General features: G+C 38.7%; 1 protein-coding gene across 1 annotated transcript; it reads right to left on the reverse strand.

Annotated features, from left to right (window-relative positions):
- Positions 1–3434: 3434 nt before the first annotated feature.
- Positions 3435–8798, reverse strand: LOC107828511 (uncharacterized). Its single transcript, XM_016655844.2, has 4 exons — positions 5648–8798; positions 5437–5565; positions 4521–5334; positions 3435–4435 (listed from the first exon to the last, which is right to left on the reverse strand). The coding sequence occupies exons 3-4, from the start codon at positions 4989–4991 to the stop codon at positions 4397–4399; spliced, it is 510 nt and encodes a 169-aa protein (XP_016511330.1). The 5' UTR covers positions 4992–5334; positions 5437–5565; positions 5648–8798; the 3' UTR covers positions 3435–4396.
- Between the last annotated feature and the right edge of the window lie 5378 nt (positions 8799–14176).

A 14176-nucleotide genomic window follows, 5' to 3' on the forward strand; every position in this document is an offset into this window, starting at 1 on the left:
CACATGCCCGATTCTAAAAAATTTCGAAGATAGCCATTACCCATAACCTTACAAACTCAAATATAGAATTAATTCTCAATTCCATATCCGATTTTGTGATAAAAAATCCAAAAATATCAATTTCTAGGTTTTTCTTCAAAATTCCAAAGTTCTAAAAATTTCCATGTTTAAATCCATACATATACCATGTATTTAACTTGAAATAGGTGGGAATCATTTGTGATTGATGCTGGAAATGGTGCTCCAAAATCGCTCCAAGGTCGGCTCCCAGGGAGGAAATAAAATGAAAATGGTCAAAACCCCATTTTTAAAACTTCACTGCCCAGGTCCGTCCTTCTTTGCGATCGCGAAAAGACCATCGAAATCGCGGAAAGACCATCGCGATCGTGAAGGCAAAAATGCACAGCCTCCAAATTCCCTCTTCGCGTTCACAGTAAAAGCTTCGCGTTCACGAAAGCTTACTGGCTCCATGTCCTATCTCCCCTTTCCTTCTATGCGTTCGCGACCCTCCTATCGCGTTCGCGTGGGTTGCTCCAACTTTCCCTCCATGTTCGCGGCCACAGAGTCGCATTCGTGATGCAAAAAATCCCAACAGCCCAAAATCCTTCTTTGCGAATGCGGGACTCCCTTCGTGTTCGCGAAGGACAAAACCAGAACCAGCAATAATAGCAGCCAAAACAGCCCGAATTGATCCGAAACCACCCCGAAACACACCCGAGGCCCTCGGGACCCCGTCCAATCACACTAACCAGTCCCATAGCATAGCACAAACTTGATTGAGGCCTCATATCACATCAAACATCATCGAATTCATGAATCGCACCCCAATTCGAGCTTAATGAACTTTAGAACTTCAAACTTCTACATTCGATGCCGAAACCTATCAAATCACATTCGATTGATCTCAAATTTTGCACACAAGTCACATTTTACATTATGGACCTACTTCAACTTTCGGAATCAGAATCCGACCCCGATATCAAAAGTCCAATCTTGGTCAAACTTCCCTAAAACCTTCAAATTTCCAACTTTTGCCAAATGACCCCGAAATGACCTACGAACCTCCAAATCCACATACGGACGCGCTCCTAAGGCTAGAATCACCATAAGGATCTATTCCCACTCTCGGAATCCCAAACGAACGTTGGTAATATTGAAATACACTTCAACCGAAATTTATGAAATTCTTCCAAAATGCCAACTTTCCACAATAGGCGCCGAAATGCTCTCTAGTCATCTAAAACTCAATCCGGATATGCGCCCAAGTCCAAAATCATCATAGGAACCTATTGGAACTTTAAGATCCTGATTCTGAGGTCGTTTACTTGAAAGTCAAACCTTGGTCAACTCTTTCAACTTAAAGCTTCAGAAATAAGAATTTCCTTCCCAATCAACTCCGAACTCCCTGAAATTAAATTCCGACCACCCGTACAAGTCATAATACTTGAAGTGAAGCTACTCAAGATCTCAAGTTTCTCAACGACACTCTAAGGCTCAAAATGATCGATCGGGTCGTTACAGGCAACTTACTAAAGGTTAGTGACGAGGATGTTCAAAGACCAAATCGATAAAATAATGGAAGTCTACATAGATGACATGCCGGTTAAATCCAAAGGGAAAGAAGATCACATCGACCACTTGAGAGAAAACTTCGACATACTCAGGCAATACGAAATGAAAATAAACCCCGAAAAGTGTGCATTCAGTGTGGCCTCAGGAAAATTCTTGGGCTTCCTAGTGTCACAGCGAGGTATCGAGGTCAACCCCGACCAAATCAAAGCCATAGATACCAGAGCACTTGACCACCAAAAAATAGGTTCAGAGGTTGACGGGCTGTATCGCCGCCCTTTCGAGGTTCATTTAGAGATCATCTAATAGGTGCAACAAATTCTTTGGTGTACTCAAAAAGGATAACGACTTCACCTCTGAGTGCGCCCAAGCCCTGAAGGAGTTAAAGGCTAACTTCCCGTCGCCACCATTACTTTCAAAACCAGAGTCGAGGGAGTGCCTCCACATCTACCTCAATGTAAGTAGCTGTGAGCGCAGTCCTGGTCCGAGAACATACAGGTACGCATTCTCCCATCTATTACATTAGCAAAACACTAGTCGACACCGAGACGAGATACCCTTACCTCGAAAAATTGGCCCTAGCCTTGGTCGTAGCTTCAAGAAAGCTTAGACCATAGTTCCAGCGCCACCCCATCTCAGTAGTCATGATTTTTCCCTTAAGAAGTATTTTTCATAAACCCGAGCTATCAAGCAGGTTGGCCAAATGGGCCATAGAACTAAATGAGCATGATATCACATATAAGCCGCGAATAGCGATAAAGTCGCAAGTCTTTGCTAACTTCGTCACCGACTTCAGCGCAAGAATAATGCCCGAAGTCGAGAAGGAAGCCGCCCACGCTTCACCCCAAATACAGGACCTCTAGATCTTGTACACCGATGATGCATCTAACGCGTTAGGGTGCATATTAGGACTCGTACTCGAGGTTCCAATCTGCAAATTGATTCATCAGTCCATCAGGTGCCCAGACATGACTATCAACGAGGCCGAGTATGAGGCCGTAATTTCATGGTTAAGCTAGCACTCAAATACGGGGCAAAACGGTTAAGACTACGCTGCGATTACCAACTCGTTGTCAACCAAGTCACATGGACTTTTTAGATCAAAGAAAAAAATACTAGACGGAGATCTATAAGCTGCTACCCGAGTTTGATGATTGTCAACTCGACCAGATTCCCTGAGCACAGAATAACAAGGCAGACGGTCTAGCCAAATTAGCTGGAGCCACCAAAAACATAACAACCGAAGAAAGAAATGTGGTCCACCTCCTCAACTTATTGATAGATCAAATCGAGGTAAGAACCATAAACCTGACTTGGGACTAGCGCAACTATATTGTTACATATTTGCAGGATGGTGTACTCCCAGATGATAAAAAAGAGGCCAAGAAACTGCGAATGCAAGCAGCTAGATACAACATCATTCATAACGACCTATACAAGAGGACGTATGGCGGCCCCCTAGCAAAATGCTTAGACCCAAATCAGATGCGGAGAATCTTTGAAGAAGTCAACGAAGGCCATTGCGGAGCTCATCCTAACAATTGAGCTTTGGTCAGATGCCTCATACGGGTAGGATATTACTGGCCCACCATGAAAAAAAAGGTTGCGGATTATGTGAAAAATTGAGAACAATGTCAAAAGTATGCCCCATCTACTGGCCCTCGGCCATGGTCAAACTTAGGTTTTGTTTCAACCTCGTTCGACCCTACTTGAGCTAAATTATTACAACTAAGGAAACCAAAGGCAACCAAGCAATAAAATCAAAATACATACAAACTCAAACAAAAGAAAAAGAATCAAGTACAAATAACAAAACTAATATTTCAAACTTAGAATATTTTTTACAAAGGCTCGAAAAGATGCCCATAAAAATGCACAAGTCTGTGGCTAAACAAAAAAGAAGAAAAGGAAACACTACTAATCGCTGCCTGGCCCAGCAGCGACATCGGCTTGATCGCCTAGGCCATCCCTATCCGCCCCTTTGCCATCACCATCGCCATCTAGATACTCATTCTTATACAAGGCGTCCTCTTCGATCCGATCCACGCCAGCATCCTCCTAATCATCATCAACCTCCGATGTAGCAGGATCGTAGCCACAAATAACCCGAGCTCTACGTGCCTTAACACGAGCATCTTCGAAAATGACCTCTATAACAGTTCTCGCCCCCATCAGATCTATAAATATATCCAACTGAGCCTCGACATGAATCCATTCCTCGTACAAATCTCGTAGAACATCAAGAAAAACAAAAGTGCAGGAAGAAGACGGCTTAGCCAGTAATTGTGCCTTCTCAGCCTCAAGAGTCGTAAATCGATCACAAAGGCTAGAAACCTATTTCTCCAGTTCCACTATCCTTTCATCAAGCCGCTCCTTTTTTAGTCTGGCCGTTTTCAAGACACTCTCCCGCTCAGAACGAAGATTGTGGATCACGATCTCCAATCCTCTGCCTTCCTCACAGCCCCGACTGGGCTAAATCTGCATTCTCATTATCCGTTGCCTTCTCAGCGACCTCGCCACTAAAAGCGTCCACTTTGGATTGACACTTCTCGATCTCGGCGCTCAGCAAGACAACTTGGGCTTGGAGATCGCCACATTGGGCCTCGACCCCCCTCCTTACCTCAAGTTCTTCTTTTTTATCCCTTAGCTCCCCCTTGAGAATGCTGCATTTTTTTATGACTCTTACCAGCTCGTTATCCTTCTCCTTCAATTCATCTCAGAGAGCCTGGAAATTACCGCTCTCACCGAACCGTCTACAGATCTCACGGTACTTTCCATGGTACTCGCGATATTTCCACTCCATTTTCAAAAAGATAGCCTTACACCTTTACTCTCTTTGAATGCTTTCAATCTCCAAAACCACAGTCTGAAAAAGAAAGAAAAAGAAAACAGAGATCAAGAACGAAGCCTAAAAGTTGATGAACAAGAACAAAAGAAGTCAAAAACCTTACCTTGATAGGGAGGCCGACTATGCTCATTGATAAGGTAGTATCATCCAGCTTTTCAAGGGTTTTACCCTCCACGTCGGAATAGAGGGGACCAAGTGAAGGAACCACATTTTCCGTATCAACCAACAAGTCTCGATCCATAGGGACCGCAATGGTCCGCATGGACCCCTCCAGTCTCACTTTGAGCTGGGTGAATCCTTCCCCCATCATCCTTACCTCTTCAGCGTCAAAGTCAAAGCTTTTCTCATAGCCATCCTCGGCAATGCCCTTACCCCTCTCGTGGGCCGACGAAGAAGGAACATCGGCCAATCGCGAGGCCAACGGCTTATCATGCTGTAAAGAATCAGAGACCCCCACAGGCGGCCCTTCAGCTTCCACCCTGGTCTCGAAAAGAGGCAAATCCTCTACGGCCTCAGTCGAGGGTAGAATCTCGGATGATAACTCGGCGTCACCTTCAAGCTCTATGCTTGCCATTTCACGAATGGCAAAATTGCCCTTATTGAATCTACACCCCGGGCAACCGCACCACTGACGTCCACCGATCTTCTCTTACGAGGAACCAAACTTCCACCGTTCTTCCTCGTCTACAAGATAATGCAAAGGGGAAGTCGAAAGCTTCGTTGTCAATATATCCACAGGCGGAGAAGAAGCCTATATGGAGGCAGCAGTAGGTATGGCAGATGACCGAGAAATCCTACCATAGATAACCAAGCAGGCCTGGTCGCGGTCACAGTAGGAATGGACTCCGAGGAAGAAGTAGCCTTCCTCTTACAAAACGCATGAGGAGGAGCCCTCGTCCACCTCGAAGATCTTTGAACTGAAAAAGGAAAATCGAAGGCTGTCAATACCGATAATAAAATATAGTGAACAAACAACCATGAGATCAAAATAGTAAAGAATGAGAAATAGATGAACTCACCGACCAAAGAAAAAGCAGGTTCGAACTTCTTGATAAAGCTCAGCCATTCGCAAATTCCCACAATATGAGGGAGAATCCGGCCAACCTAGTCGGAAATGTCCCCGACCAAAGGAGGAGGCGCAACCTTGGCTGAACAAGGAAAAGGCAGAATGTTAGAGACTATGACTAAAAATAGATAAATCAACTTCCTTTCAAGAAAATGGATACTTACGAGCGTGATTCCAGGTCTCAAGAAAACCGTCTGTGTTGGCTACCATGTCTTTGGTTCTAACATAAAAGTAGTAGAGCTAGAACTGACAATTTGCTTTATCGTCCATATTCACCACCAGGCATTTACCTCCTCGATGGCGAAGGTACAACATCGTCCCCCTATAAAAGCTAAGGGCGAATAGATGCATCAGATGGCGGAGTGTGACCCTGACCCCAGCCAGCTCCGTCAATTTTATGAGCATCCTGATAAGCTTGTAGATGTACAAAGAAAGTTGGGTCGGGCAAACCATAATAGCGGCACAATTCCTCCACCAACAGGAGAAGGGGAAGAGTATAGCCGACCTATAAAGGATACACATAAAATGCGCAATATCCGGGGCGGTGGATTTGCACCATATCATCCCCTGCTGGGACCAGGTCAATGTAGGCATGAATGTTATATTTTTCCCTAAGCTCGGCCAGTTCAACCTCTTTCATCAGTGACTCCAAGATTTTGGGATCACCTTCAAGCGCCTTCGAAAAATTGGACCTAACTTTTTCACTACGAGGGATTATTTCCTCCACCATAGGAAAATTCTAATCTTCAATGGCGATAGAGACATTGTCATCATAAAAGCGCATCAGCACCGCCAAAGGAATGGTTTCAGATGTCATACCAGAACTAGAGGATACGTTACTCTTATTGTTAAGAGAATACATTCAAACAAGGAAGTAGAAGAAAGCAAAGGACTTTGATAAGAAAAAGAACAACAATGGAAGAAGAAGAAGAAGATTCAGAGTTTATGATGCAAGAGTTTCGTAAAGATACGAACGTTACCCACACACCCATATTTATAGGAATTCAAGCGTCAAAACTAAGGAATTAAGCCATCATTACCTATCACTATAATCGAAGCGACAGATTCAATCAGAAGACACACGCGAAATGATGCAACGCATCGGGAAATTGCGCCATAATGACGCTTGTCGCCATGACGTCATCCTGATTTGCGGGATTTACGACCCTAGAAGTTACAGTTCACAAAGGGACACATTGCCAAATTGCCCCCAACCATCATGACTCGGTCAGGTCGCCCAAATTCTTCAACTAAGTTGCACAATATCTGCTCATCAAGCCCGACTGAGGCCGGCCTCAATAAACGGAGGGACTAACTGTATGGGCCAAAATCTGCCCTAGAATATTAAAGGTAACATGACATTAAGGAGAGAGTCAGTCGAGGTTCACCAGGAAGCAGCGAGATTCGTGATCGACATGTCAACAATGGCCGAGGTCGAGTACCGTTGACAGAACAGTAACGGCTAGTTTGAAAGAGGATATTAAAGAAAATATTCTAGTGAATATTCTCTAAACTTGTACTATTAGGTTTTGCTAGAGACATGTCTTGTATAAATAGAAAAGGAGACAATGGGATAGGGCATGTGATATTCACTTGATAAGAACACTTTTCAGAAGAAGATTCTCTCTCTGGCAAAGAAACAACTTTACCTTTTCATCAACATTCTTGCTTATATTATTTTTCCACTTTTTCATTAGATTAGAGAATGGTTTGAACATTCTAGGATTTATCTGTCACGCATCATTGTCAAGAGGAACAATCATCTAACTCTTTCATTATTGGGTGATTAATTCCTCTTATTTACTTAAATGTCATTTGTTGGTATTTATTGCTAGTTGTTCCTCATTTATTACTCATGCTTTTAAAATATTTAAGTTAAAATACATAAGTTGCACCTTGTACTTGTCCCAAAAAATTAATTTCAGACTCAACCGTTACGGGCATTCTAATACCATCCTATTCTTATCCATTGTGAAATTAATACCTCCTTCAAAGATGAGATGGCAGAGAAAGTGGGTTTACGTTAGGGGTGGGCATAAAATCCGAAAAACCGAATTCCGAACCGAACCAAATTAATTTGGTATTTCGGTTTCGGTTTTTTCGGTATTTCAGTATAATTCGGTACTGAATTTTCGGTATTTCGGTAGTTCGGTTCGGTTTTTGGTTTTATAATTTAACTATTTCGGTAAACCGAAATATCGAAATTTGGCCCAAACCATATTTTATAGGCCCACACGGCCACACATGACACACGGACACCCACACCCAGCCAGGCCCATCTTCCCCAACTCCCAACCCAAGCCCAATCTTCTGCCTCAAATAATCGATTAGACGATTACCCTATCAGACACTAGTGTTCTTCGACACTTCGTTTGCCCAGTGGGAGATATCATCGAGATAGGGTTTGCTACTTTGCTTACTGCTTCAGCCTTCAGTGCTTATTGCTTAGGAGATATCATCGAGAACGAGAAGAAAAAGACGAGAATCGACTGCGACTCTAGGATATTAGTCTTCGAATCGAGTTACGACCAGTCGACATTCGAGCTCGAGTCTCATCTCATCTTCACCGGTTAACTTCACTACTTTTGTAAGTTTTGTAAGTCTCATCTCATTCTCATGATCTCATCCCAGTACTCGACTACTCTGAGGTTTTTGTTGAGATTTAATTTCTGATTTTCTGCATCAAACTATTTTAGGGTTATAGGCGGCGATTTCCAGCTCGATTCGATTCCGGGCAAACGAAGTGTCGAAGACGCTGCTGTCCTGATCCAGTCTACCGAGCTCGATTCAATTTCAATTTCAAAGGTATGTTTCGATTTCATCTGTATCACGTTAATACTCTTTATTTTGGTTGTATTACCTTGTTTAGGTGTGATATTTTGAACTTTACCATATCATATTCATATGAGTAACTAACAAGTAACAATAGCAGACTCCTCTCTTTGAAAATCATGAAATACAGTATCTTCTAGTATGTTGGCTTCTAGAATTTCAAGAAAAGATTTAGTCACTCTCTTAGCTTCTCAGCTGAGCTGGAGTTCTCAATGGTGTTATATCAGCTCTATTGTCAGTGACTATCAAGAATTGGTGTAACAATTATGATTGATGTAATCAAGACCTTAGAAACTATCAAGAATAATGTTTCTAAAGCAAATTCTAAGTTACAGGAAATTGTTATTGATATTCAAAAAGTCAGAAAATGATAATACTTGAAGATAACTAAAAACCATTGAAAAGTGAAAATGCTAATCCTAGACTTATAATGTGCACACATAGGAAAACTCATGTTACTTTGGTAGTGTCACACCTCCTTTTTACGCACCTGCTAGGGCGCAAGGGAGTTTTTCCAATTAAAGGACAATCGAAAGGGGATTTATTTGTTTATTTCAGAGTCGCCACTTGGGAGATTTAGGGTGTCCCAAGTCACAAATTTTAATCCCGAATCGAGGAAAAGAATGACTCCATATTACAGTCTGCGTACCAGAAATCCGGATAAGGAATTCTGTTAACCCGGGAGAAGGTGTTAGGCATTCCCGAGTTCCGTGGTTCTAGCACGGTCGCTCAATTGTCATATTTAACTTATTTATCTGATTTTAATACAATTGTGAACCGATGTGCCAATCTTAACTTTTTACCACTTTATTATTATAATTATTATATTTTTTAAAAAAAAAAAATTATGAACATCGTTTAAAACATGTCTTTGGATTACGTCACATGAAATGCACCCGCAATCCGGAACACATTTTTGTTCAATGTTTTAGGATTTAGATTTGGGTCGCATGAAATGCGCATCCGAGTTTAAGAAGGTAAAATTAATTAAATCGCGCCTAAAGAGTCTAGCGCGTCATTATCTTTGGGGAAGGAAGTAAAATTCACTAAACAATCCATCCCAAATTCTAAGTAAATTTTTTTTTAAATAATTAAATAAATAAATGAGATTGGAGAATCCTGTAAATTTGTGTTATTTACATCTATTTATTTTTAGCGAAATCCTTCCTTATTTTAAGAATATCCTTTAATGACTACCTTTTTATTATTACTAAGTTTGTCTATAAATATAAAATCAATATCTACATTCTTGAAAATAACATATTAAATAGAAGAGAAAAACAAATATTAACAGAAAGTAATAAAAATTATAATCATAAATACAACATGGAATTATCGAAAAATAAAAAAAAAATAAAAAAAAACTAATTATCCCATAGTTGGATTAAAATTTAAATTGTTAGTAAGACTTAAGCTTATTGAAACTAATTATTTACAAATACTGAAAATTGAAAGAAAAAAAAACTTGATTACTAAACCATATTTCTAAAAAATTTAAACAATTTAACCTTAACTAACTTTGTTTTAATTCACATCATGTCCTAATACTTGTTCGCAAACTAATTCATGTTTTAACTGAAATTGACTACATGATTCTGATTAACTTATCGTTGACGAAAAACCTTATGAATAAGGAACTTAGTTAATTTTTGCCAAACTGATTCAATAACGCCATTTTTTACGTTATTTCTTCTATTTTTTTTATTAAACAGTTTTAATTAATAATCAGGCTTAAATATATTTCCTAATAATCTGGTTAAGGTGTTATTTAATATGTCGCTATAATATGCCTAGTTATGCCAAATGACAGTGATTTACAGAATAATAATACATGAATAACCTAAATACAATACAAAAAATTAAATTAAACTAAATTAAAAATTTAACACTCCATTCTTCATTTCAGCTTACAAAATGCCAAAATTACAGTTGTGTACCTGATATTGTCAATATAAGAAGAAGAAAGTCAGCAACGTAATACGTAACACAGCAACAGCAACAATAACCAGCAATAACCAGTCAACGAAAATCCCAGTGACAGCTTTGAAAAATTCAAAATAAAATCCAGGAATGCCGAAAATAACGGACAGAAACCAAGGAAAATTTTCAGATTTTTGAAAGGCTAGTTAATCTTCAACCCTTAATTTCTACACCTGTATACCAGAATATTTATCAGGTGTGTACTACTTTCTCTTCTAATTTTCAACTTTTTTTTTTATTTTTCTTTGTATGTTTTTCTTTTCTTGAGAGTTTCAATGTTTTTTTCGGAATAAATGTTCAGCTCCTTTTTTTCTCTAATCTCTCTTTTTTTCTGTCTGTGTCCCTTCTATCTAATTTCAAGACTTCTCTTTTATAACCCATCCCATAAACCTTTCAATTAATTAAAATCCATACTTTTTCTCTACCCAACCCATTATCTTTCCACTCATCCCCATTACATTAAATAAACATATCACACCATCCCATTTCATTTTGTCCCCCATGCTTCATTTAAAATAATGCAAGATTCCCCTTTAAATTAAATCTTGTCCTCCCTTTATATTAAATAATCATATCACAACCCACCCCATTTCATTTTGTCCCCCATGCTTCAAATAAACAATTACAAAATGTACAATTCCTAAACTACCCCTTCCGACCTTACTGAAATTACCAAACTACCCCTGAACATATTACAAATTTACCAAACTACCCATCAGCTATAACACATCAATTAATCAAACTTAACCAAAATATAGACAATATGATCAATTTCTAACAATGTTCAAACAACAATATGAACACGGATGAACATCATAACAACAATATCACATGAACATGATTTTAACAACATTTCAACAACAAATCACATGAACACAAATTGAACAACCAAGAACAACTAAAATTTGATTGAACAATATTTTTGGCAACAACAAACCTATTTTTCGGATTTAAACAACAACAACAATCAAACAAGTATATTTAGATTCCTAAATTCAATAATATTGAACTTAAAATCAACTCTAACAACATTACAACAAACAATTCTTATATTAAACTTTAAACAAGATTATGAGAACAATTCAAAAAATAATCATAAATGGTAAACAAGAAATCAAACTATACAAAATTCGGATTCAAGATCATCCAAACATGAACATGAATGAATCTATTTTAACACAACAAACATGACGGATTAAACGATTAAATCAATATATTCCTTTAACACAACTAAATTCTTTAAACAAATAACAAGATCGACGAAGAAACAATTATGAACTTAAACTTGCAAACAATTTCTAACAATACATCAAATACATGAAACAAATTGAAGAAACAATTAATTAAATTTCAATTTGAATCTAACAAATATTAAACTAACAAATATTCACTTAAACAATAATACAAACATGAAATAAACATGAAAACAACTAATTAAACTTCTATTTTGAAATCTGAAAATTAATTTTAACAAAGCACATGAACATGAACAAACTAGAAAAACGATTTCAACGATGAACAACGAACAAAACAAGAATCAAATATTTAACGATTTTTGTTTATGTGAAAATGCAATAAAATGTTAATCAATTTATATCGGCAAACAGTGGTTAATTATGTATTCGTGTAGCTGATTATAATAACTAATGCAACATGAACACAGAAACTCCATTAATAATCAATTCACACTATGGAATAGTTAAAAAATAGTTCATTGTAAAGTGTAAAATGCAAAATGATATTATGATATATATTAATAATATTTAAGAAGTAAAAAAACGTTAATGGTAGGAAAGATACATAAGAATTTAAATGTGGCATAACGTCAAAAGTTTTTGAAGTGAGCTAATGGTATTGTGTAATCAAAGATTATAACAGAATAAATGGACAAAATAAAATTCAAAACTACTAACCGGATTGAAACGACGAACGACTAACCAACGACGAACTCGAACTTAGTCTTCAACGAAAACCCACCTTCCTTTAAACTCGACGAACTCACAACGACAAACGACGACCTCGACGGATTGAAACTGAGGAACGACGAACAGCAGCCATGAGAGCTCGAGCTCGAGCTATAATCAATGGCGACGACGAAGGGCAAAACAGCAACAAAACCCATGGTAACCATGCTGCTCAACTGTAGCAAGAAGACCACTGTAGCAGCGGCGAAGAAACTGGAAGGAGATCAGCAGCGACATGGAGAAGAAGACGACGCAACAGTGAAGCAAATCGTCGAAGGTTGCTTGGTTGAAGGAGGAAGGCGACGCAACAATATGTGTGTGTGTCGTGAGAGTGACGGGGTGAGGGGAAGGGCTGGAGGGGTCTGTTTGGAGGTGAGGATGGAGGGGAGGCCATGGTTGGGGTCTTGGTGTTTTGCTTGAGGAAGAAGAAGAAGAGAGATAGAGAGGGGGGCGGGTAGTTTAGTGTTTAGTTTTTAGGGTTTTTTTTTCATTTTTTTTTGTTTTCTTTTGTTTTATTTTTTTGAAATGCAAGATAATAGGGTGTTGGGTTATGGACCGGGTTGACCCAGTTCGAAATGGACTGGGTCGTAGGGAAGATTGGGCCATTTTTTGGGCCTGTGGCTTGAAATTGAAGAAGAGGCCCAATTCCGACTTTCTTTATATTTTCGCTCTCTTTTCTTCTTTTATTTTTCTAAAACTAAATTATAAAAATACTTAAACTATTATTAAGAACTAAATTAAGTTATAAAAGCGCAAATTAACTCCCAATAACAATTAACGCACAATTAAGTATTAATTAAGCATAAAATTGTATATTTGGACATTAAATGCTAAAAATGCAAACGATGCCTATTTTTGTAATTTTTAATTTTTGTAAAACAAATTTAATTATTATCAATTGTAGAATTAAATCCTACATGCAAAATACGACATATTTTTGTATTTTTTATTAATTTAGCAAATAAACACGCACAGACAAATACAAATAATTATTCAAAATATCACAAAATTGCACACCAAAGAAAAATCATTTTATTTTTGAATTTTTTGGGAGTAATTCTCATATAGGGCAAAAATCATGTGCTTACAGCTGCCCCTCTTTGCCCGGAGACACGAAGGGTTTTCGTGCAAAGATAAAGCGAGCGATTTTTGCCCATCCGAGTACTCTGTTGAAACATTTTTTGAAAAAGATTTGACCGAACCTTTGCTTTAAAGGTTTCCTACATATCCTGGGCTAAACAGGAATCAGGTCAATGTAGTTCGGGAAGTCTTGGTAGCTGGGACTACCATGGGACTGCAATGTTACTGCTGTTGCATGCTACTTTTACTGTTTGCTGACCTCCTTATTACACCATGCTTTAAAAAAATAAGAAGCTAGAGTAAGCTAGAAATTACAGAATCTTATCTGTTTTCCCCCTTGCTCCGGTTGCCTTGCTTTTTGTCGGTTTGTGTTTCCTCTGGTGCCTTTTTACCAAGACTTCTGGCCCTTGGCTTTTTTTTTTGAATACCAGCTTTCGTCATTTTGTTCGGTCCGCTGGGGACATGGCTTTCTTCATTAAGCTTTTTGGCGGTTCCTCTGGGGACACGATTATCTTCATCAGATTCATTAGGTTAGACATGATTTAATGTTCACACACCATTTTTCAAGACGCGTCTTTTCTTTCTTTTGACTCATGCGCTTGAATTTGCGCTGGGACTTCTTGTTGCCACCTTCTGCCTTCCGGTGTTGGGATTTTTATTGTTTCATGTTAGGGATTCTTGTTATAACCTTCTGCCTTCCGGTGGGGTTACTGACTTCAAAATCTGCAGTATAAGACTGAAAAGTATTCCTCTCGTTATACAGGTGGGCGCCTGGACATGAAATGAAAATGTATACCCGCATTATACTGGTGGGCGACCTGGAAATGAAAAACTGAA

Source organism: Nicotiana tabacum, chromosome 8 (genome assembly GCF_000715075.1).
Source record: "Nicotiana tabacum cultivar K326 chromosome 8, ASM71507v2, whole genome shotgun sequence".
In the NCBI taxonomy this organism is placed as follows: Eukaryota; Viridiplantae; Streptophyta; class Magnoliopsida; order Solanales; family Solanaceae; genus Nicotiana; species Nicotiana tabacum.